The sequence below is a fragment of the Hippocampus zosterae genome, chromosome 4 (assembly GCF_025434085.1).
Source record: "Hippocampus zosterae strain Florida chromosome 4, ASM2543408v3, whole genome shotgun sequence".
Classification (NCBI taxonomy): Eukaryota; Metazoa; Chordata; class Actinopteri; order Syngnathiformes; family Syngnathidae; genus Hippocampus; species Hippocampus zosterae.
The window spans coordinates 16,532,003-16,557,736 of NC_067454.1; the positions used below are offsets into that span (position 1 = coordinate 16,532,003).

Below are 25,734 nucleotides of genomic sequence, written 5' to 3' on the forward strand. Positions count from 1 at the left end.
TGAATTCGGACTTTTTTGTTTATAACTTGATCACACAATAAGAACAAAAGTATTCAGACACCGTTCATATTGAAATAGTCTGTCAAGATCTGTGTTGTGTTGCCTTTGATTGAGAGGGGGGGGTTGCCATATTTTCCTGGTGTCCCTTTTTTCATGTCTTGCCTGGCTCGTTAGGTTTTTGTTTCCACCAGTTCTCATTGGTTTGCTCTCATGTGTTAACCAATCAGCTCTCTGAAGATACTCGTGTCCTCATTGCCCCAGCAATTTTGGATTTTCTTCAGGGTTCGTAAAATGTTTGGACAGGTGAAATTTTGAAAATGTTCAAATACCTAAAATTTGCTACGTTGGCAGGCATTCACTGCTCAGTGAGGTACAGGTTTTACTCAAAGAATTTCTCAAATTGCTTGACCAATTCATTTGGTTGCTGTCCTGTGGAAAAACACTTCCCAAATACGGACATCCCATTAATGTTTTAAAAAAAATGGACATAGGTATTTTTAACAGCATGAGTTGACACATACTTGTGACATCCTCTGATCTAAACTTTTTTTGAAAACGCACATTAGTTTGTTTTTTGTGGGAGAGATGCTTTTAATGTGAAATATTAAACTGATATTGCATCTATAGTCATCGCTGTATAGTGTGTGTGAGCCAATCCTGCTCTTCTTGCTGCACTCACCCCTGCACAGTAATCACCACTAATTGTGACCCTTTGGTAATCAGGACGGTATTCTGGCACAGATGAGCAGAGCGAACTGGAGCTGGCTGATTTGTATGGCGTAGGAGCCCCTGGCCATATCCAGTCTGGATTCCCTGAGTGCTGTATGGACATGGACTGGGAACGAATCATCTTCAAGCTTTTGCGCCTGTAAAATGAGAAACACAATTAAGTCACTATAAAGGTCAGTCTGATTTGGTGTCTGAACTTCAAAATGGACATATGGCCACATAATTTGGAAATTTGTCAAAATTACAAGTACTGTATACAATTTGTACATTCGCAGTTTGGAATTGACTTTCTTTGTGCAACCGATCCTCTATTTGTTGAAAAACGTGCCTGTTTGTTTCGACTGTTTGTGTGCCCGGGCCAAAGTGCCGTACTGAGGAGTATTAGTTTGGAGTCTTGGTGCAAGTCAATTGATGAGCTTCATCGAAGCAAAAGTAGCGTAGTGAAGTTAAATTATGACTATCGTATACAGTATATGGTCAACGTTGAGCCCAAGCTGCTTGTGTACAAATTTGGTCAGTTTTCCACAAGTCTTTTCTATTGGTTAGTCCTACAAGTGAGTTATACCTTTTGGCGCTTTCCTCAGAATGCTGTTCTGCCAACTCCTTAAGCAGTTCATGCTCTTTGGCTTGCTGCAGGCCAATGGGGCAGTCCTCGGGGACGGTGAACATAGATAATGCATCCTTATTGTCCTCTTCTTTCAGGGCCGACGCGTACACCTTTTCCGCCAGGAGTTGGGTCTCCTCCTCAGCCTGACTGAGAGTTACCTTGGGGAATTGGCGAGGCATATCTGCACGTTACAAGAAGCCAGAGAAAAGTAAGTGGTAACGTATAAAATTGCGTGTGTACAACACAGTGGGCGAGTCCTCCCCCCCCCCCCCCCCCTTGCTCAGACAGGAGTTTGACTAGGTTGTACTGTTTTGTAAACAAGAAAATCCTCACAAGGGACACTTTGTGACATGATGAGGGCAGGCTGCTGCACAACGGCACCGCCTGGAGTGAATTGTTCCTAATCTCCTGAAGACCACGGCATTTCTAATATGCATGTAGTACACCCTCGTTCTAACCAGTAAGACAATTCAGTGCAGTAGTACATCGACTAAGGGCACATCTGGAGAACCACTGTTTGTCACTAGCAACATTTTTCCACTACTGTATGACATTGCTGCACATTAGCAGGGTGGCTTTTGCATAATAGTAGGACAGCTGCATGTTACAAGTGAGTACTGTACTAGGGAAGCACTTGATGTTAGTGAAATTTTGGCTAGTAAATTAGTAGTATACAATTGTCAACTCGTGCATAGTTTTGCCATGAAATTGTCCTCGTAGCATATCACAGTTGTTCTTCTAATGAAGACAAAGAGCATACGGACCGAACGGAAAACGTGAATCCCCCTTCTAATGGGAGGGGGCAAAGGGCTAGCGGGCAATGTGTGCTGGGCGGCCGCCTTGGCGCTCCGATCCCTGGCTACAGAAACCAGCTCTCGGGAAATGAATGTCACCTCTCTGGCAGAGAAGGAGTCTCAGCTGGTGTGAGGTGAAGAAGTTCCAACAAGACATAGTCGGGCTCGCCTCGACAGCTTGGGCTCTGATAACAGTCCTCTTCAGAAGGTTTGGGCTCTCTTCCACTCTCAAGCGGCCCACAGAGAGAGGCGTCCAGCAGGTGTGAGCATACTTATCACCCTTGTAATGATTCTCCTGTCCTAGAAAGGAGGAGCTGACAACCTCATCTACGGTCATGAGGTGTGAGGTCGTGACCGAAAGAACATGATCCCACACACAAGTGGGCGAAATGGGGTTCAGGGTTTCTGGGCTCTCCCTTAAAGTTAGGATGAGAAGCTCTGGCAATTTGGGAGGGACTCATAGTTGAGCTGCTGCTCCTCAGCATTAACAGGAGCCGGCCGGGTGAGGTGACATCTGGTTATGCAATGTAAGACAGTAGTGGAAGGTGCTGGAAAAAAACACCAATAAGACGTAGTCATTCGATTCGTGTACCAGGGTTGTTCTAAAAGTGTGTTGAACTGTCTTACTAGTGAGGACAAAGCGCGTATGAGTACATGAACAATTCGGCACACTAACAGAATCTTGAATAAATGTTCAAACGGCTCGCCATACATCAGAGACTGGCTGAGTTGAATGTTATTTAAGCCAGTGTTCCACTCTCTCAGAGTGCATCCGGGAAGAACACTGTCCAGACAAGTGTGTATTGCTGAAGCGCATTATCACGAAACGGGATAGGCTCATATTGTTGTATTGATCTGCAAATGGCGATCTTTTCAATTATTCAGTAACACGAATGAGTGTATACTTAAGTTTCACAAGGAAACTCTTTCGCTGACTAACTTTTAGTCATCACATTGATTACCAACATGCACTAAAGGGATAGAATGTTTGTTTAAAAAACAACAACAACAACAACCTAATATACATCCTCCTCACATTTTTCAACCTTCCGTCAAGCATGGTGGTGAAGCATGTGCAGTGTCATACTGAAGTAAAGGATTATCAGCTTCCTTCAGAAATCAGGCAGCAGGGCAGTATCACACAAACGTAGACACACTCACACACACACACACACACACACACACACACACACACCCACACACACACACACACACACACACACACACACACACACACACGTGCACCCAGTACATTATACAGTACAATATAATTTATGTGTTTCTTGCATACTAGAGTCAGTAGATTCAGGTTTTCTGGTGATGACTATCAAATCAGAATGAATTGTTCAAATATTTCCAGGAAACATGTTTTATTCATTGTTACTGTAGCCTGTCGGCGGCAAAACGGATCTGATTTAATGGCACAATCTTTCGAGGAGCAAGCTAATGGTGCTCTCTCTGTTCCTCATAGCAATTGTGGCAAAGACTGCTCGAGCGTTAAGTCTGTTTGTATGCACTATAAATGTGAAATGCAGACAGGACCATAAATGTCTTCATTCATTATTTCCCACTGCAATGCGTTAATCCCATAGGAGTCAGTACATTACTGGGCCCAAAAGCTTAATCACCAGACAAGCATTAAGGAAGCTGTCGAGAGGAGTCGTATCACTTTTTCCGAAGGCACACCTTGTTGCTTTGAAAAAGTAACGATTCCTCTTCTCATCTGTTCTTTCCCAGAAGACATCAAGATGAATGCAAAATACAGTAAACTGCAGTGAGTCGTGAATATAGCACCGCTTGACTGTGATTAAAAAAATGAATAATTTAATCAATACATACACTACTAGTAGTAGTAATAGTTCTTGTTTACACAATTATTTCAGAAAGTGACCGGCGCACAGAATAAAATCATCTGGATCCAGATACATTTGATATATAGTCCACTTAAAATATATATAAATATATATTACGCCCGTCAAAGTTCAAGCATTAACTTTGGAGATTAATTTAAATTATTTCAATTTTTTTCACCCAACTCAGTCGGTTTTATTTACTTCCTGTAACAGCATATAATCTCTGCCCAAATGTGCAGCCAAACTTTGAGGAATCACTGGCACGAATATGGACAACCTGTCATGAATCGATTTAGGGACCAACAGGTGGCACTTAGTGATGGGTCCAGCGACACCGATGCATTGACACGTGCGCCGGGCTCACAGAACAAACCACGTGTCGATGCATTTGCTGCTTCATTACGTCACGTGATTGACACGTGAACTGCGTTGACACAGTCCAGGCTGCTAATTGACACATCGACTGTGTTGACACAGTCCAGGCTGCGTTGACACAGTCCAGGCTGCTAATTGACACGTGAACTGCACCGGTGCAGTTTAGACCGCATTGGCTGCTTGGCACAGTACAGGCTGCGCCACTTAGTCCAGGGGGCGTCGACTCAGTGCAGAGGGCGTTGACGCAGCAAAAGCCCGCCGCACAGTGTTTATAAGGAAGTGGGTTTGGCGACACAATGCCACTTGCCGAAACAAGCCAGACCTCACTCACGCTCGCTTGTCGAAGTTCGTGTCAGTGCAGACTTCGTGTTTGTGCCTTGCCTTCCTTGCCGATTATGGAGCAGAGACGCAAATCATCCGCCGTGTGGGACCATTTTGATGTCCCGGAGAATAAGGTATTATTTATTTATTTATTCAAATCGCCTTCTGTCGCCGAGAGCCTCTTGGCGAGAGGCACTCGCCGAGTGCCTCTCAGATTATTGACATGTGTTGTACCATTCTAATCCGAATACATTTCAAGGTAACTCTTAGTTACTTCTTATTCACATTTCATTACAGGTGAAATGTCAAATTTGCCGGGTCGAATTGTCATACACCAACAGAAGCACCTCCACCATGCTGAGGCATTGTTCCACCATGCTGAGGCGGGCCAAGCATGAGAATGAAGTTCGCGATACACCCAGTATTACGCCAGGTATACAAACATTCACTCATCTTTTCACGGTTGCTATGTTGATGATTTAATTGACAATCAGTAATTATTATTGGTTGACTCTCCACTCCATGTTTGACAATTAAGGTTCCAGGAAGCAGCTGTACTGGAAGGACCAACACACTTCTTTCCCAAACCTCTCCCACCTCGCAAAGGAGTTCCTTTGGACGCCAGCCTCATCCGTCCCTTGTGAGCGTGTGTTCTCCACAGCAGGAGAAATCGCTTGTAAAAGACGCAACAGGCTGAAGTTTAAAACATTGGAGCATCTTATTTTTCTCAATAAAAATTTGTGAAATAAAAGCCCTCAAGCATCCTCATTCAAATGATCTTCACATTATTTGAACACATTGAATGTTGCAAAATGAATGCATGGATGTGAATGATATTGTATACACTTCATCATCAAATCGATGAATGACCTTATGAAAATGTTTTGGAACAGTTGTAGATGCAAAACCGTGCTGGCGGCTACATAATAGATAATAAAAGAAAAATATCCCAAACCATAGGGATCCTCCCAAAAACTAAGGATGTGCTGAATAAGAGATCCTTATACACATACTTTTATTACTTCCATATTTGACCTATTGTGCGGGAATATGGGGAAATGCCAGTAAAACACTGTTTTAAAACTACAATACAAAGCAATCGGAACAATCACTGGTTCCAAATGGACGGAACCCACAAATCCACTGTTTATCAAATTAAACAATGAAATCTCATGACCTGATTGACTTCAAAATCGCCCAATTAATGTACAAAGCACACAATAATAACCTTTGCCAAAAGATCCAGAAGCTTTTTAAAATTCGAGAAAGTTGTCATAATTTAAGGGGTACTAACCTATACAAAAAAATCCAAAACACGAACAAACATCACACAAAGGAGTGTATCTGTAATAGGTGTAAATCTGTGGAATGATTCTGAAACGGACCAGTAAAATGAGGAACTCTCTTGCTGAGATTAAAAATGAATTCGAGAGTAGTACAAGACAACTACACAAATCAGAATTAAGATGATAAATTCGATGCACTCATGAAATATAGCAATACATCAGAAATACATTGATGAGATTATTTAATATATTAATGAAATGTAGCATCCATTATGAATATGAGAAAATCGACATATACATGTGCTCTAAAGAGTATGTACTGTATATACAAACCTAATGTAAAAATGTATTAGTACAGCATACATAAGGGTAAAAGCATTTGTTGATATTTAGACTTTCTTTCCTATTTAGAAAAATGATCAATTCATATATAAGAAGGGGTAGGACTCGGGGTAGGTTTTTTGCTTCTTTCTACTCCTTTGAACACATATTTGTGATGATGACTATTTTCTTTTCCTTTTTTTATATCTTACCTTCACCTTTTGCCAATTTATTACCGAATTGTATATTTTATATGTTCAATATACAAAACAATTTATCAGTCAGTTCAGTCTGTTAAGTGGGTTGGCTGCAGGGATCTTGAAGGTCCAGCAGGTGGCAGTGGTCAGTGACACAGTATCAGCACAGTATCAACACAGTGTGTCAGTGTGTCGACACGCCTCATGAGGCCTCATGGACCCATCACTAGTGGCACTATAGGGCTCCCCCGGCAGCTGCACGCCTGTTGGTCATTTGGTAATTAGTTGTATAAAAGGACTCCTGCCCGAACACTCGAGGTCGGGTCATTGTTGCTTCTCACTACTGTCATGTCTGTTGTTGTTTGCTCTTGTTTTCTGTTATGTTTTAGATTTAGTCATGGTTTTTGTTTGTTACTTTGGACTTTGTATAGGATTTAGTTTTCTTGTTTTAAATACAATTCTTCAAGTACACTCTGCTCCTCCCTCCTGCCTGCTTTTTTGGGGTCCACCACCACCTCGTAACGTGACACAACCACAGACTTTTGGTAGTTTTTCTTTATTTTATTTGATTGACACTTGTTGGATAAATGTAAAGTAATTTGCACGCTTTGCAAAGCCCAATTGGTATACCATATTAATTCTGTCTTTCGTCTATCATATTCAAGCTAAATACACTGGCTAAAGTTTCCTCTCAACACTGCTGGAAGATAGAGCTCACGGGCCGAACTAAACATGGGAGCGAGAAGTTTTGAGAATTGTTTAAGAAGGATTCCTGTAAAGATGAGTCGTTTTGATTGTTTTGTTCAACACTCGTATTACAAAGGAGAAGAACTGTATTCAAGAAATAAAGTAAGATATTCGAACAGTGTTTGGATTTATGTATACTTCAATTGATGATTTTACATTCGGAAATTGGAGTACAGTACTTGAAGAAAACACATGAATGCCAGGGGACAACATGTAATCTCCACACAGGAACCCCGGATCTCTGCACTGTGAGGTGGACGTTTTAACCAGTTCTCCGCCATAATCATTTTGTCTGATATTCATTTTACAAACACTTTATTGCTGTGCTTGTATAGTTGTGAACTACGCAACATCGGTATGAGAGCCGTTTCTAATATTTTTGGTAATCGGGCTGTTACCTCTAGAGCTGTATTCTAGCTTTGGGTCAGCAGGTGGCAGCTTAATATCATCGTGACTAGTCCATTTTAGAATTGCTGTTAAATCTGATTGCAATGTACATTCGGCCATAACATGCATGGCCACTTTCAGTTTAATGAGAATCACTCCAAGAGCTGTATCAAAAATCCTCCCGTTACAGTCTCATTCTTTTATTTGTTGTCCACATTTAGCTACATGGGAGTCAATTAGAAAACACGCTAATTATGGTGCAATGAGGGTCAACTAGAAGCAAAATAACAATCCTTCCTTCCATTTTCTAACTGATGTATGACAAAAGGCAGGCTACATCCCGGACTGGTTGCCAGTCAGTCACAGGGTGCGTACTGTAGGCCTATGGACAGACAATCAGGAAGACATTGTTCACACTCAGTGGCGACAACACAAATAATATATAAACTTATTAGTACTGTAGATGAATACCAGTCTGGCAGTGTGCATCAACACTGAGCATTATTTTGTTTGTAAAGACAGAATTAGATTTCTGTTCTCGACATCATTGGATTTTGCATGTAAGAAGAAAGCAAATAATGAACAAAAACTTACTGTATTTAAGACTGACTATTGTGTTGGAACAACTTTAATGTACATATTCAAGATTATGCATTCAAACTAGCACCAAAGATGAGCCTTTGTAAAATGTACTGTTTTATATCTGTTTTAAATATCATTAGATATTTAAAACAGTGAAATGTAAAATATGAGTGAAATGTATGTAATTACAAGCCAAGGTCTACATCCTTGGTTAGTGTGAGAATGTTGACAAAATTGAATCACTGCAGAGATGCCAACAACGTACTGCAGTGATCTTTCAGTTGGAATGTGAATTGTGCATGCATTATCACAAAGCTTTTTTTGCTAAACGCGACCCATCAGCACGATTACAGGCACGATTTTTCAAATGAGTTCACTCACCGCTTCAGATTTTGAAGTGTTAGTAAATAGCGGACACGTCTCCTTTTGAGAATCAACAACTCACGCCTCATTCAAATATTTGATACCTCATCCACCACCCTGCAAGTCCACGTCAGTCCATCCTTAACTCCTTCATTGCCGTAGCTTGCTGCAAAAACATCAGCCTGATAAATAGGGCTCAATAAATGGGCGTACTCCAGCAGTATTAAAGATTTGTTTCAAATTAAAATGTGCGGCTGAAATATACATGTGAAAGGGCATACTCCTTGTACGGACACCAAATTATATGCCTATCTTTTCAGATCGATTAAACGCAGATGAAGATATTGACAGTAAAGATTTACCCTGATCGGTGTAGGAAAGATTTCATTAAACATGATGAGTGTGTGAGAGTGTTATCCAATTGAACACCCATTTTTCCTGTTCATACCACCTGAAACCTTGTAACTTTGAGTCATGTGACCCCAGGAGGGGAAATGGCCAATTGGCCTCAATTTGGACATTTGCCACTCAGGCAGGGGTGAACTCACCCTTGTTGTCAACCATTAGACATTTCTGGCTGTGTAAAGAATTACTTTGACATGTACTTTACAACGTTATACAACGTGTACACCGACTTGTTTACATCATAGCAAAGTATCGTTTCTTCATTGTTGTCTCATGAGAAGATAAAATAACATTCGAACAAAAGTATGAGATATTGTAGGGTACTGCGTAGTAAATGTTATATGTATACAGTATGTGAACAGAATTCCATCCCTTGTCAGTTACAATCAAGACAGAAATGTGAGCCACAATACAAATAATCTCTTCTTACAGCGATCCATTTAGCTGCTTGTGTGTGCATGATCCTGCTACATGTATCCAAATTCCCAATTTGAAGTCTCCCTCAAACGCATCCCACAAATTCCAACAAAACAAAAATCTTCTTTTCCTTCTTCATCAAATATAGCACGCCAGGGTGTTCAAAAGGTTGCACTCGGCGCTTACATCCTTTTTTTCATTCATACATTTTCCGATCCGCTTATCCTCACAAGGGCCGCGGGGGGTGCTGGAGCCTATCCCAGCGGTCTTCGGGCAGTAGGCGGGGGACACCATGAACCGGTTACCAGCCAATCGCAGGGCACACAGAGACGAACAACCATCCGCACTCACACTCACACCTAGGGACAATTTGGAGTGTTCAATCAGCCTGCCATGCGTGTTTTTGGAATGTGGGAGGAAACCTGGAATTGAACCAAGCACCTCTGCAGTGTGTGGTTCGGTCCTTTTTTATATATTTAATTCTCAGGTATCATCGAGCTAGATGTAAAGCCACCCACATTTGACAGTTTAGGCTTAACATTTCTTTTAATTTGTTGCCACAATACCTGAATAGAGCTGATGAAACATCATATCAAGCTGATGTTCACTTCAAAGCTCCTTACGGAGTCCCTGTAAACGACATAGACTTCCTGCTGGGGCCATAAGCAGCCAAAGGCCCCGGAGTCCCTGATTTAGCCAGGCAGTGTTTAGGATATGAGGCTAATCCTCTTAGTCCAGGTTATCAGTGTACTTTAGAGTTGGCTTGAGAGTACTGACGTTGAGCCGCCCATATCGCCTTAATGGACATCAGAGTTGGCACAACTGATGATGCACTTGCCCTCTCCTCCCATTAGTAGTGCGCCGTCAACGAACACATCAGTTATCTGAAGATTATTATTCTCTTTAACTGAATATGCAGGTTGACCTGCCCGGATCGGCGACTCTGTGCTGTGACACACAAGTAGCATCATCAGCTCATTGGCTTACTTGAAGCAGTGACTACTGCACTTTATTCGAGTATGGTGACTAGGCCACATCCAGGTTAATTGAGTTTAATCATGGCACACCTTTACCCATCTACTTTTCACACGAACGACACACTTGAGGCCACAGTTAGTGTTGAAATATAGATGAATGTTGCTCTATTAACTAGCTGGTTTTAGATTTTGTGTTTTTACCAGTCCTGTACTTGACAGTATACAGTATTGACACCCAGATGCTATTATAATTAAATGAATGTCTTTATAAGATATCCTTTATTTGTCCCGCAATGGGGAAATTACAGTCAGAATTCAGAAAGGAAAACACTGGGTAGGGGGAGGGGGAAAAAAACACACTCGAACTATCCTCTGCTGAGACTAAGACTTAGTTTTAACACTAATGAAACGCCTTCATAGAAAAATACAATAGTCTATAGAACTGTACTGTCCAGCATTATAATGAGAAAAGTTTTGAATGTTTTGCTCTCATTTAGCAAAAATGACAGTAGGTTTGGATACAAAATTAGTACAGTAATCTCAAACCAGTGTTCCCTGGCATATTAGTGTGCCAAAAGAGATCAAGTGTTTCACGGGAAATTATCTATTCCATTATTTGGATAAACATTTTTTAATTTTCTCGATTTTCCCTGGGGGGTGGGGGGTCAATTTCATAATCAACCTGTGTTTCCAATATATGTGAATGGATTTCTTAAGTGGTGTCCCATAATGAGATTCCGATGTGAACTATGTGCTCTGGCTCAACAAAGGTTGGGAAACACAGTATATAGTAACAACTCTCAATATACTGCAGTGTAGATTAACTATGCTGAAATCTGGAATAGTAGGAAAAATGGGGTTGAACAAGAACTATTTTCGAAAAGAATCAAGCATTACTACTACCGGAGAGAGAATAGTGCAGTTCACCGTTGAGTCCTATGAATTTAGGAGGTGAGGTGAGTTCAAAAATGGAATCTGTATACATATACCTGTTTGACAAATTCGATTTTTAATTCCATGTATTGATCATAGCCAAAACTTTAGAAATGTGACAATTTGAAGTTGTAAGAGGTTTTACACACTAGATGGCAATAGAGGATATATAATTGAAGTTATAACTAGGTCACAGACTGTCACACTTGCCTGTTCGGATCATCCATTTTTTGGTTTTGTATGTTCAACTAAATCAAAGAACATCTCCAGCAGATATTTTTAAAATCAACAGCAATGCAACTGTGATTCAAATTCAAATAAATATGCTGTGCTTCAGATCCGATAGTAGAAGCGTGATAGGCGTGGGTACAGCTCCCAAGCAAGAGAGTTTAGGTTGGGTTTTGGGCTCAAATCTTATCCTGTACTCATGGTATGACAAACTTTACACAGACCAAAAAAAAAAGTTGGGAAACACTGCCCTTGAATTGAAATGTTTAACCATACACAAACCAATCTCAAAAATGATATGCAATGATTAAAACACGACTTTATCATGTTCATTTGACCCTATTGCATTTAATGACCCCCTGAGTTGCGATAGCACGTTTTTACCTTCTGAATGACCTCAGTGGGTTCTCATGGTCTATGACCATGGTCGTGCTGCGACTACTTTGATAAATAAAATACAGTAAGAAACATTATTTATATATCTCGCGGTTCATTTGCCTGACCAACTCCCCGCTACCCTGTAAGAGATAAGTGGTGTAAACTGGAGAATGGCATATTTACGTGAAGTCAATGCTGTTGTGTATTTGTTTTATGTGATTTTTAGTAGTGTCCAAGGTCTGGCCCAGAAATTTCACATTTTTTATTGGCCTGCTGATATTCTAATATTAAATTTAAACAAACCCACATTAGAATATGAAGTGATTTTTTTAAAAAGCTATCACAAGTTTTTTTAAACACACAAAAATGTTTGATGTTACAAGATAGGACACTTTGTATTTTAATGTTGTTTTTCTTATATAACAGACATCACCCAATTTTGAATCTTAAAAAAATCGAAACTAAAATACATTTTGATTGTTACAAGATAACACAATATTTCTAGCAACTTCATGCTTTGTCAGCAATAAAAAAAAATAATAATACATTTTTTATTCCTTCAATGCATTCCCAAAAATAACTTTGGCCGCTATGCTATCAGGCTAATGATATGTTGATCCATAGTGTACAAGTGGACAGAGCTGGATTTGTTTCAGCATGTTTCCTACACACAGGGTGACGTGGCCCACTTCCTTCCATTTTTCTACATGTGGCCCCCCAGTGGGAACATTTTGGACAACTCTGCTGGCAATAAATGAGATCTGCGGCCTTTTAGTTCTTCTCTGGCTGCTTAAATATGAACGGAATGACCAGCAGTTTGTTCCTGCGGGAATGTGAGCCCCCACCCACCATCACACCACCACATCCTTCTACTTCTGTTCTAGCCATCTTTTACCAATGAAGCTAAAGCCTCAGCATCCCGAGGCGGCTCTGAGATGGCTTAGTCGACAAATATGAGCTGAATCAAGCAGGAATGCGCCTCGCACCCTATCTGCCCTTTTTTTTAAAAGAAGGGGCTGCAGAGGTGGGAGGTCATAACTGAGGGAATGTAGTGAGACGAAGGAAACTCTAATGAGAGTCTGTAATCACTTAACAGAGACCAGGTGCTGCCTGTCTTGCTATATTCTAGACAATAGACTGCGCCACTTGTGCTGGAATTTACGACGGCCAGGAGCAAAAGGAAGTCAGGACAAAGTCAAGGTTTTGTTTGCAAGTTTGTTTGTTTTTTTTTTATTACAGGACAATATTATTGCTTTAACACAAATAAAATAGAGGACATTTACAAATATATAATATACCAAATAAAACAGTTATCTTCTTAACACATTCTGTAAAAGAATATAATGCCCATATACCGTATATTCCTTTCTGTACAAAAATAGTTCTATGTGTATTTAAATGTAAATTCCATATAATATTAAATAAATGAATTCCTATATACATATGCTCCAATAAAAAAACCCACACAAATATAGATTGCACGTGTTTTTGTACAAATAACAACTTCAAGTATATTTCAATCCACTGTGGACTTGCACATAACTCACAGAATCTAAGGCATTCATTTTCCTTTATACAGTGCCCAAAACTTGATAAAGGCTGAGAGCATCTATCCCCTTATTTGGCATCGTGATGCACATCATCTTCTCCCGATCATTCATTAGAGTCCAAATGGAAAAGTGCTCACAGTTTTTTGTTTGTTTTTATCCTTGCAGGACAGCACTTATCAAAGTGGAGGAGGAAGTGTGAGACTTCGCTCTTTTACACCAGAGGATAAGTCCGCTCATTTCGGTAGGAAGCAACACTCTTGGGGACGCCCAAGTGCCAAGCAGAGAGCGGGACCTGTTGTTGCTCCATGCTGTTCCATCCAGTGTTTGCAGCTCCACATCACCGAGCAGCGGGGCTCAGCGCTTTTAAAAAACTCAGTGCAGACAGTCTTGCTCTGACCTGGTCCCCAGTCCTGGAAAGATTCTGGAGAGTACTTGGCAAATCGGAGGCGTTTGGAGAATTTGAGAACAGAGCAGAGAGTCCGCGAACTCTTCGACTGCCTTGGCTTTTGTTCTTCTTTCTTGCAAAGTTCCATTCATGTTTGCCTGAGAAGAGCCTCGAGCTTATGGACTTGGGAGTCAGTGGTGCTCCACACAGGCCTGAGCCTGCCCTGCTCCAGTCTCAGTGCGACTCTGCGGTCTGGTAGGGAGCGACGTCTGCGGCCGTATCCTTGTGGGCTGATCTTGACAGGGGGGGCGCTACCAATCTTCAGCGTGTTGTTGAGAAGGTGCAGACGGTGCGCCAGGTCGTGCACTGAGCAAGTCCCCAGGTAACAACCCTGCCGTCTTGACTGATTGGCAGAATTTTTGGACCTCTTGGTTCGCACATGGGTTTCAGTGCTGCAGGAGAAACAGAGGGAGGTTGATTCAAAATCCTTATTTCTCTGACAAATGCATTTCGAAATGGTGGCTTCAGTTGAAGGTATATACCTGGAATGGGGCAGCATGGTATCCCTGATGTCATCTTGCCTGACAAAGCTTTCAGAGTTTACAGTCTTGCTGTCCAGATCCCGTCTGAGTCTGCTCCCGAGCCATATGCTGAGCCTAAATGAGGGAGGGCAAAAAGCCATTAGTCTTAAGGCAGATCATTCTGACAACTGTCGTCTCGACAATCAAACCCTATCTTTTATGAGTGCACGTGAAAGACAGATGAATCAACTCACCTCTTTTTTAATTTGGGTTTCACTTCAAGTTCTATACAGTGTGCTGCTGTGGCCACCAGGCAGCAATATAGGAAGGCTTGGACGATTAGTTTCATTTCTCCTCCTGTGGAAGCAAGACAACATCCAGTTAGTCATTTACAATATCACATGCACATTACAATTTAACTTTTCAAACTCCCTACTCCTACTGTGTCACTAGTACAGTATGCCTGTAAACTAGTAAAGCGTACACTAGGGTCCAAAAGCCAAGTTATTTGCACTTATCATTTATTTATTTGAGAAGTTAAGCTCGGGTCACATTTTCCTCCGTTAGGTAAACCTACAACCATGCTTTGGGCCCGTGGCCAATAATGTGAAGGACAGCGTCTACCAATAGAACCTCCCAAAATAGACTTGCCACAATAAAATTAAAACACAAGCTATGAAATAAGAAAAGAAAAACAATACTTGAGATTAATTGAATTGAGATTAAAATGGCCTGTTATTATGTTGCAAGAGAAATCTTGCAACAGGTTGTGCTACACCTTGAAAGAGGTTCTGACACAAACGCACGCACATTAAGAGCTGAACTGCTTATATAACCAGACAGATAACCTGTCCTTGTCTATAAACTGTGCCCTGACCTCAAAAAAGCAAGGATAAAGCCATCAGGTGGGAAAGCAGCAACCATTGGAAGGTGCTCATGAAGAAAAAAAAATTAAAAAATCAAATACACATACCTGGAATTCACGTGGGATAACAAAGCTCTTCTTTTTCTGGTCAGATGTATAGATGAGTATTCCACAGGTTTGGGGAATATTGCCACTGGTCCTGTAAGGCAGCTGTGTCACTCTGCTAATAGCTGTACACCAGACTGGGAGCCTTTATACAGAAGGTGGGAGGGGCTCATTGACTGACTCTCATCCTTTACCCCCCCTCCTACTCCCAGTGGTGCAAAAAAAAAAAAACACCCCAGAATCGTTGAAGAACGTTTTTTCAATTTAAAAAACATAACGTACACCAAAGTAATTTCACAACTTTGGCTCACTTTTTGGAACATATCCTTCAAGGCAAATGTAGCTTGTCATATTTGAACTATAAGGTTGATTTGATTGTGTTCCATAATTTTGCAAGTCAAATTGAAGGAGTGTGTCCATTTTCTCCTTTTCATGCCACTCCTTGACACAGTGAAGTTCCATGTCAGCTTGATGAATTAGAGTGAGTGATTTTCTTTTTAAATGAGAGAAGCATTAGTCAAGTCAACAAATAAGATAAATATGCCCGACTGTAAATCCAATACACTCAAGGTATTGTTTGGACAAGGTAAATAACTCGCCTTACGCCTTGATTTATTTTAACCTGCTGACTACAGTGAGGTGGAATTTTACAATAATCTAAGAATAAATCAAGAGTACCGGTAACAAAAAAATCAACTTGAACAATATTGGTCCAGACATGTTTTCAATAATTTGGATGAGTTGTTGCTTTCAGGAAAGAGTTGGCAAATCATTTCGCCACACGTTTGCCCTTAGGAATGCATGCACAGGAATTCATCAATAAATAGAATGGAATAGATAAATACAGCCATTTTTACGGGTTTTTGTGCTTCTACTCGTGTTTTAAATAGAATATTAAAAAAAACAAGGTAGAGTAATGTCAAATATTACATTTAGAGGAAGCAGTAAAATGTGATAAACAAATACAGCATATGTGTGTATATAAAAAAAAAATCCTCGTCTCACCCCCCCTCGGGTGATGTCCATCCCTCATTCAGCTCGGGTCCTCTACCAGAGGCCAGGAAGCTTGAGGGTTCTGCGCAGTATCCTTGCTGTTCCCAGCACTGCACATTTCTGGACTGAGATGTCCGATGTTGTTCCAGGGATCTGTTGCAACCACTCATCTAGTTTGGGGGTCACTGCCCCGAGTGCTCCGACCACCACAGGCACGACTGTCACCTTTACCTTCCAGGCTCTCTCCAGCTCCTCTCTGTGCCCTTGGTATTTCTCGAGTTTCTCGTGTTCCTTCTTTCTGATGTTTCCATCACTTGGGACCTTTATCTATGATCACGATATCTGGTTGGTTCGCCATTACCATCTTGTCAGTCTGGATCTGGAAGTCCCACAGGATCTTCGCTCTGTCATTCTCCACCACCTTCGGAGGTGTTTCCCATTTTGACCTTGGGGTTTCCAGTCCATACTCCGCACAGATGTTTCGGTAGACTATGCCAGCCACCTGGTTATCGCGTTCCATGTAGGCTTTCCCTGCCAGCATTTTACACCCTGCAGTTATGTGTTGGATCGTCTCAGGTGCCTCTTTGCACAACCTACACCTTGGGTCTTGTCTGGTGTGGTATATCTGGGCCTCAATGGCTCTGGTGCTCAGGGCCTGCTCCTGAGCAGCCAGGATGAGTGCCTCTGTGCTGTCCTTCAGGCCAGCCCTCTCTAGCCACTGGTAGGACTTCTTGAGATCGGCCACTTCAGTTATGGTCCGGTGGTACATCCCGTGTAGGGGCTTGTCCTCCCATGATGGTACCTCTTCCAGTGCCTCATCTTCTGTTCTCCATTGTCTGAGACATTCTCTGAGTACGTCATCCGTTGGAGCCTTCTCCTTGATGTATTCATGGAGCTTGGATGTTTCATCCTGGACAGTGGCTCTCACACTCACTCGTCCCCGGCCTCCTTTCTTTCGGCTTGCGTACAGTCTCAGGGTGCTGGATTTGGGATGGAACCCTCCATGCATGGTTAGGAGCGTCCGTGGTCTGAATCTCTTCCTTATTATTCTCACCTTATTATTCCTGCAGGGTATCTGATCACTGGCAGGGCATAGCTGTTTATTGCCCGGGTCTTATTCTTGCCATCAGGTGGCTTCTTAGGACTTGCCTCACTCACCGCAATGATGCCTGACATGAGCTTCCATGTTGTGGAGAGACAGGTTATTGGTCGATAGTTGGATGGGACTGCACCTTTTGAGGGATCCTTCATGATCAGGATCGTTCGTGTTGACCCCCGGACGGTTTTAACATTGCAGAAATTGCTGAATGGTTTCTTCACCAAGGTCCAGTGAACTTATAAATTTCTTTTATAGATCACAGTGGAGTAATCCTTTCAGCTTGGAATTTTTCTTTTGAGTTTGGAATCGAATGGGGTAATGTGTTGCGACATGTTTTCCTAATTTGACGCAAACCTTACACTTGACATTCCATCAGCATCTGAAAAATTCTATAAATAAATACAGCAATAAAACATTCGTTTTAGTATCGGGAACTGGGAAAAAGGGGGAACCCTCAGCTAGCTCTTCAGAGCTTAATATTTATGACTACATTCGACCCTTTTTACACTCAGGACAAGACAAATGCCAAACACATGTGCTGTAAAACAGTAACGACAGTTGCCTTAAGTGATGCACTTACAGGAAGACAACAATTCGAATTGTGAAATGACGACAGTAAAGCACCCGCTTTCTTTTTGGCTCCTTATAAAGAATTTTTTTGGCAATGGCAGGATGACTGACACGGTGTGTCCCGTCTTTCACTGCCAGCTCCAAAGTACGTGTGGCAGGAAACGTGTGTAATTACACCCGTGTATGTCAGGAAAAAGAGCGCTTGAAGCCTGAGGACACGCTTTTGATTGATGATTCATGATTGTAATTGATTAACCGTCAAACCTGAGCGGGTTTTTTTTTTGGGGGGGGGGGGATAATTCTTGGGTAACGATCAGCAGTACATGAATAATCCAATGTCGATGACCTCGTTTTGGCTCAAGTTCAAAAATGTTTCTGCACGTTTATTCATTGTTTGTTTTTTTTAATGTAGTTTTTTAACAAACTTTGTGGTGGCAGCAGAAAGAGCGGGGCGAACACAAAATCATGGAAAGATTGAAGATAATAGTAGCGATTGTACTTTTGTGTGTTCCGGCGATTTTTTTTTGACAACCGCAGTTGAGTTTGAGACAACTTTTCTGTTCCTTAATATAACTGGCTAACCATTTGCACGGTCAGAATAGCAAAGCTGGCATCCATGTGCAGTAGTTGGGGCATCTGAATATGTTATAATAATTGTCAATAAATGAAAGATGCGTTATGCCTATTTTTTTTAGAAAACATACAATGTAAATATTGTCAGGTTGACTGTTGGCTGATGGTTATTTATGGGAGAAAGAAAAAAAGAGGGAAATGCATGCCAACAATTGTACAGATTTTGAGGAAAAATTAAGGTATTCAAAATTTTTTTAATTTTAAAAATCAACATCTGCGATGGAGTGTGCGATGTTTTTTTTAAATTGATTTTTTATTTATGGCATATACCATTTGTTTGACTCTCAGGTCTGACTTTCCTGTTTGGAGTTTGCGTGTTCTCCTTGTTCTTGAGTATTCAGTCTTTCTTTCAGACCCTGACATATGCAGTCGGCCTGTTAAACTGCCGCTTCTCTTCTCTTACACCCCACCGACGCCTGAGCGGAGAGGGCACTCTGTGATTATGATTGAAGTTGGGCTGATGCTGTAAGGATTCTGCTTCGAGCTACTGGGAGAACTTGAAGGAGTCTACTCATGCCACTTGAAGGGTTCTTATGTTTCCATCCCCACCACGCCACCCCTAAATAGATTTTCTGTGTTTGTCTGTGCCCAGATGGGGTGTTCAGGACCTGGCCATTTTGTTGTTTTTTGTGGACTGTACACCCTTTGAGACACAAGGGCTCTATAAAGACACTTTTAAAATAAAACAATTCTCCAGGTATTCTGGCTTCCTCACATATTTCAAAAATATGCATAGTACATAAACAAGTTGCGCCCTACTAGTATGAGCACTAGTACTTATAGGGCACAGAGGCCAACGAGTACACAGTTATTCCTCACTGGTAAAACTTCATTGTCCTCAAAGTATACCAAACTTGTCCTACTAGTGAAGACAAAGAGCAAACTACAGCACGATGATAACCAGTTTAAGACCCATGTACTAGTCACCTCGGCTCTTTGTCCTTACATGTAGTGGCAAGTCACATGAGCGCACTAATCGAACGATTGTGTGTCACTAGAAATGTCAATTCCACACTGCATGACATGGGCTGCACGGTGGTCGGCTGGTTAGCATGTCCACCTCACCATGCAGAGGTGCAAGGTTTGATTCCGGCTCTGGGCTTCCTGTGCGGAGTTTGTATGTTCTCCCCTTACCTGCGTGGTTTTTCTCGGGGCACTCTGGTTTCCTCCCACATTCCAAAAACATGCACAGTAGGTTAATTCAACACTCTAAATTGTCTTTCGGTATGGTTGTGAGTGTGAATGTTTTTTTTTGTCTATGTGTGCCCTGCCATTGGTTAGCAACCAGTTCATGGTGTACCTCGGTTGCTGCCTGAAGACACTTGAGATAGGCTACTCTGCTACAGCATGTCTGCAACCCTGTGAGTAAGTGCCACTTAGTGCCATTTAATTGTTTCTCTCCTTGAAGAATATTTAATATAATTAGTGTCTTCAAACAAATGATTATTAACTAATAACAAGGGGGAGCAATGACCAATTCCCAAGAAGTACCTCTCAGTTTCAAAAAAGGTGGTGATCCCGGGCTGTTCCATCAATTTGAGGGCCAAAGCGGCGTTTGTATTTGCCATCTCGCGGACCCACGCCCATGGATGTCGTCCACGCATGCGCACTGACGGCCCTTCTGTCAAAAATGGCTGTGCTTTGGAAGCAGGAAAAATGCTGAATTGTGTTGGCACAGCTCAGGAAAAGCGGCAGACATGGCTAGATTGGCTGACTACTTTGTTGTTGTGGGATACGATCAGGAAAAAGCCGGTAAGTGTGTAAGATGAGATTTGTGGCCAGGGCGACACTCAGTGTGGGATGATGTTGATGCTACATAGCTAGGCGACTAGCTTCTGGTTAGCCGCAAAGCTAAAAAGCCAGTTTAGGGACCCCTTCGTTTTTTCTCATTAACTTGCTCAGTGCCGTGGATCCTCTGTGGGCACCGGTGTTTTTCAGAGTAACAGGCTTTTATGTGCTGTTGAGGTTGTATACCATAGGAATCTTCACGAATCCAAAATGAGTCACATCCTGTCCGCGACGGTTGTGCTTGCTGGGTGTCAGTCAAGGAAAAGCATCTGCACTGCAGTTACTGCATGCTCAAAGCAGTTTACAGGCTGCATAAAAGGAACAGATTGTCATAAAAATAGCTATGTTGACATGAGTGAGTTCAGCAGTCCATGATAGTCAAGCTGTGCATGCATTTTTTATTAAGTATTGGCTGCTTGGTTTAGTCCTGCCCCCGATGCTATTTATACGCTGCTGCAAAAGCGCTTGATGATTTGATGTCATGTGTTTGTTTTTGCGGAAGAAAGCTTCACGTTTATTTCCACGATAGCGGCTATTGTGCAGCTGTGAATAAAGGCATTCAATCCTATTCCCTCTTTTTACCCTCTCAAATGTTGATCTGTGCTGTGACAATAATTTTTACCTTGCTTCCACTTGTGACCCAAGCTCAGCTCCACTTGTTCCTTCTAACCTTGGTTCAGAGAAAAGTTGTTCTCTTCCACCAGACAACCGCAATGTTTTGTCAAGCTGGTCGTCAAATAAAATTTCCATTTAAAAGGTTTAGATGAACTCGGCTTATAAAATCTGTATTACGGTACAGACAACGTTTCAGGATATTTGAATTAATGTAACACAACCAGTTCTTTGTGTTGAGATTGGAGTTTCAAATACAGGCTCCGACCTAGAGTTGATATGTTCGCTCCTGTGCGTTGATAGGATTTCTTCTTTATCGCACATTTCAAAAACATGCATATTTCACTCAAAAGGAACAGCTCACAGGTGGAGAAAATGGTTGGATGGATGATTGGTATGCCGAAGTCTAAAACAATAAACTTTGTTAATGACGAACGTGGCTGGTAATCAATGTTGCGTGACTGATGCACCTCTTAGCAGTAACTGTCAGAAAATAAAGACACTGTAAACTGCATTATGACATTTGTTCCAAAATACATTGTGTATGTTTTAAGACAATTGTTGAAAACGTGTGCAAAGGCTAAGAACTATGTCAATTCCATCACCAAACGAGAACTTGAGTGCCTTTGTATCAGTGGCTATTTGGCGCAGTTAAGCTAGCTTTACTACAAAAATGCATCTTCCCTTGGATAGTTTGGTTGCATGACCGCTTTAGAGTGCCTCGTTGCCGAATGTGAATGCGTACGGGCCGGCTACTCTACACTGTCTCGTTGTCATGGCACAGAAAAAGCCAGTTATGTTTCGGGCATAAGAAAGATGGTACAGAAAGAAGCATCCATTTTGCTGGTCGTAGTTCACAGATGCGCCGAGCAAGACTTTAGCGCAACTCAGCAGACACGCTCACAACAAGAGTAGAGACAGCATCTTGCTTTTGTATGATTTTTGAGCCCCGTTTTACGTGCCTTTTTACTTATGCAAATTTGTCAACACACTTTTTTGTGGGTTGTAAAATTTACATTTAGAGGACTTAAATGTACAATGTACGTAAAACGTTAAAACATAACACCACATGTACAGTATATAATTCAACATAGGTATGCAGCTAACTGTCACCCAGCATAAGATGCTAACATTGCAGTCAGGCTACATCTTTATTCAGTGCTCCTTCTTGCCAGACTGTAAACAGACGTACCTCAAATACATGACAACACCTGTGCAATCAGAAAAGATCAAAATTGAAATCTCACAGTTTGATCAAGCCAATGGAAATGTGAGTTGAAATAGGAAATAAAATGAACTTGCCAAAGTAACAGCAGCCGTCGTTAAATGTCGCGACACAGAACTAACAATTTTACTCATTCAACCACGTACCCGCAGACGATCATCTGAGTGTCATTTTGATTGATAGCACTTACAATTCATAAAGCTGGACAAAATAGGAGTTTGAAATAAGTTTTAGGATCATCATCATCATCTGCGGTATAGTCATGGTTTAAACCTTTTATAAAGGCAATGATAAACATTTTTCGGGAAGGCGTCAACTACATTGTAATGTTGTATACTTTGTTCAAAGTTGTTGAAATGAAGAATTGAAATCGGCCTCGAAGACTCGATAAAATAAGTTTCCTTACCTCATGCAGTGGCATTCAAAGTAGGGCTAGAGCAAGTAAATCTTCTTTGCCACCATAGCATGCTTGTTATTCACAATAGCAGAACAGTGACTTTGATCAGTTACGTATCCCATCACAACTGACAAATGATTTTTTTTAGACACTCATGGGACAAAATGTTCTTGGCGTCATTAAAGGAGTCTGAATAGAATGACACTCAGAGAGGCAGGGGATTATTTTTTTAATCTACTGTATTTTTATCCACAAGACTGTTAGACATTGTGATGGTAAGCAGATGCACTTGTTTCCAAACAGGTGTGATACAAACATCCAGTCATCTTTTTATGGCTTACCTGACATGGATAATTATGCGTATTTCATGTCAGTTTTACGGTTCTGGAGCCTTCGGGGCATATGTGGGTAATATATTTTATGTTTTCATATTTCTGGAAGCACAAGCACTTCACACTTCCAATCAATCAATAGCCTCATTGACCAGAAAAATATCATTAGCAGGCTCTGTATAAGGGTAGAACGCTATGCAGGGTTTTTCCTGGCTCAAATTGAGCCAGAGGTGGTACCATTCTGACCAGGTGCCATGACATACTTGTATTGTGTAAATTCAAAGGACTCGCTTTCTTTTACATGAAATATACTTTAAGTTAAGAGTTTCAATAAGAATATGACTACTATCATGTTTAAGAATTTGTTTATTAAAACTTGCATAATAAAGGACTCTTCTTAGAGTCCACAAACTCTTGTATAAGGATAAAGTGCACTCATAAGTACTGCAAGGTGAGGAAGTGCAGTTTAGAAGTACCAAGAACTAAACTGAGGCTCAGAGGGATCGAGCCTTTTCTGTTGCTGGTCCCTCTCTCTGGAATGACCTCCCACTGAACATTCGGCAAGCCTCCTCGCTGCCCATCTTTAAAGCCCTCCTCAAAACTCACTTGTATTCTTTGGCGTTCGACTCAGCATGACTTAGATTTGTTTCTAACTTTATTACCATTTCGTCTTACTGTTTATTGTGTATGTTAAATCGCTCCATGTACAGCACTTTGTATGCAGTGATGGCTGTTTGAAAGTGCTCTATAAATACTGTTGACTTGACTTGACTTTAAAAAAAGCCAATAGAGTATGCAAACATGCTAGTTTAAAGAAATATATTTTTGAATGAAATCAAATCTTGATCATTTTTTAAGTGACGGTGTAGTGATTCATTGGCCTGACTTGAACCAGTTGGGTTTATGTTCCGCTCGGTGACGGCCCAAATGAGTTTCTGTCGCTACGCATGCCCTTGTGCTTGACTGGTGGCCAATGCAGGGTTTCTCTCCAAATCAGCAGAGGTAGGAGGACCCTGAACAGGATATGTGATGTTGAGACAATGGATTGATGGATGGAAAATGAAATGTGAGCACATAGTGTCGTCTATTTCATGTGTCTTTCCGATCTTGTATCCTCTGGTCTTAATCGGGGGAATTCTAATGTATCATGTTGTCATCATGGGGAAATAAGCTTGCCCGCAAGACAATTTGCCCCATAGAGTTTGTTTTGACAGCATTGTTGAACAGAATCGGTTCCAACGTACAATCATGAAAAAGTTAATAAATGCCTCACAAGAACTTCACCAAGTAGTTCCCAAGTCTATCGTCTGAAATCATCATGAATTGGATCTTTGTTGCAAAAACTCAGAGGGTTTGCTCTGTGCTGCTGGCACACTCTGCACACCCACAAACGAGTGCTTTTGTTAAAAAAATGCTTTTGACCTTATGTCATTTTTTTGTCTGTATAATAATGCACTTGTATAATAACAGATTAGAATTAGAATTAGAATGATTATGTGGGCATCTTGGGTTCTCTGATTTCGAACATGGGCTAGGTCAAAGAAGCTTGTCCATTGGTGCGACATACACTATATAGCTCTCAGTTTCAAGAACATTGGTGAGTGCAACATCCTCACTCTCATGTGATATTGCATAATTGTTGTTTATTTGGTTTTATGTAATCATTACACAATACCAGATGGAAAAAAAAACAATAATTGAAATGAAGGTCATGCATTTTGGTTCAAAATAGGTTTTAAGACGATTAATCGAATAATCAATAGAATAAGCGATTTTTTAAAATATAAGATAGTGACAGCCCTCCGACAAAGTCTCAATTTTGTACAATCAATCAAAGGTTGTATTTGACAGATTTTAATATTGTCTGAGGCTGTGGATCCAAAACCTTTTGATAACTTTGAGATTTGTATTTGATCACATTTATCAGTCTAGTTTATCAGCCGGAGATGTGGATTTCTTAAATTGCGCCCTTGTGTAGTGGTTTGAAAATAGATTATTTTAATCCCATAATTTGATTTGATTGAAAAGACAAATACATGTTGAAATAATTTTTACAGGACTGGAAACACTGTTCACTGATGTTGCTTGACTATGATGCTTTTGTATTGTCCTTTCTCAATGAACAGCGCTTCCCAGTTCTGTGTACGATTGTATAAACATTGTTTTTCATTGAGCACATTTTGTTTTTGCTCCCTTCTTTGTTTTCTTTTCACATTTGGCAATGGTGGGATTCAGACTGGGCGGTGAAGTGGCCCTCGCCACGTTGGAAGAGTTCCTTCCTTCAAAGTAGTAAAGTTTAAAACTGATTGCCGACTGAGGGATTTTCCAATTCTCCACTGACAACTATTACCACCTGGTTAATCAGATTGAACACAGTCAGATCCTTGTTTTTCTTTGACAATGCAAATTAAATTCAAATTCAGGGCAGGGAACATTTGACTTCAACCATATAATCAAATATGCCATTCATTAGGCATGCAATAAAATGAAAGAAAAGGTCAGATTGAGAATATGTTGCCATTCAGCCTCAGAAAGAGGAAATACGGACTGCAATTACACCTGGGGATGTAACTACATCTGAGCATTGGGGAAGTTTGGCAATTTGTCAAGACATTGCCATGTTTGCTGTTGTCCAAATCAGCAGAGTTTCTGAAGATGCCTTTAAAAAAGCAGAAGTTTTACCATTTGTGTTGTACAATTTTGGACAATTGACCAAGTGAAAAAAAAAGCAGAATACATTTTTTGCCCATATCTGAATG

At 41.0% G+C, this 25,734-nt stretch overlaps 4 protein-coding genes and 2 long non-coding RNA genes across 10 annotated transcripts in view; 3 read left to right on the forward strand and 3 right to left on the reverse strand.

Annotated features, from left to right (window-relative positions):
- The window catches only part of ampd3a (adenosine monophosphate deaminase 3a), a 30,506-nt gene extending 6,077 nt beyond the window's left edge, over positions 1 to 24,429 (reverse strand). Inside the window, exons 1-3 of the mRNA XM_052063637.1 lie at positions 22,653 to 24,429; positions 1,295 to 1,517; positions 680 to 866 (exon numbers count right to left, since the gene is read on the reverse strand). Coding sequence (XP_051919597.1) covers positions 680 to 866; positions 1,295 to 1,515 — 408 coding nt within the window. The 5' untranslated portion in view covers positions 1,516 to 1,517; positions 22,653 to 24,429. The remainder of the gene's footprint in view (positions 1 to 679; positions 867 to 1,294; positions 1,518 to 22,652) is intronic.
- LOC127599620 (uncharacterized) overlaps positions 1 to 25,734 on the reverse strand; it is a 115,673-nt gene that overhangs the window by 42,104 nt on the left and 47,835 nt on the right. The window lies entirely within an intron of this gene.
- The window catches only part of lyve1a (lymphatic vessel endothelial hyaluronic receptor 1a), a 105,605-nt gene that overhangs the window by 10,637 nt on the left and 69,234 nt on the right, over positions 1 to 25,734 (forward strand). The gene's annotated exons all lie outside the window — the stretch shown is intronic.
- LOC127599617 (uncharacterized) lies at positions 752 to 19,471 on the forward strand. The gene is made up of 3 exons (XR_007962150.1): positions 752 to 902; positions 1,432 to 1,544; positions 18,975 to 19,471. It is a non-coding gene; the product is annotated as an uncharacterized LOC127599617 (long non-coding RNA).
- adma (adrenomedullin a) lies at positions 13,545 to 15,542 on the reverse strand. 2 transcript variants are annotated; one of them, XM_052063684.1, is made up of 4 exons: positions 15,330 to 15,521; positions 14,611 to 14,713; positions 14,378 to 14,491; positions 13,545 to 14,287 (listed from the first exon to the last, which is right to left on the reverse strand). In XM_052063684.1, exons 2-4 carry the CDS (start codon positions 14,703 to 14,705, stop codon positions 13,984 to 13,986), a joined length of 513 nt encoding a protein of 170 aa, XP_051919644.1. In that variant the 5' UTR covers positions 14,706 to 14,713; positions 15,330 to 15,521; the 3' UTR covers positions 13,545 to 13,983. The 2 variants fall into 2 exon arrangements, with proteins under 2 accessions (XP_051919644.1, XP_051919643.1); XM_052063683.1 differs by having other exon boundaries at positions 13,545 to 14,491; positions 15,330 to 15,542.
- Positions 20,208 to 25,734, forward strand: part of sbf2 (SET binding factor 2) — a 91,720-nt gene continuing 86,193 nt past the window's right edge. For all 4 annotated transcript variants that reach the window (XM_052063578.1, XM_052063579.1, XM_052063580.1 and 1 more), the window contains exon 1: positions 20,208 to 20,373. In XM_052063578.1, coding sequence (XP_051919538.1) covers positions 20,319 to 20,373 — 55 coding nt within the window. In that variant the 5' untranslated portion in view covers positions 20,208 to 20,318. The remainder of the gene's footprint in view (positions 20,374 to 25,734) is intronic.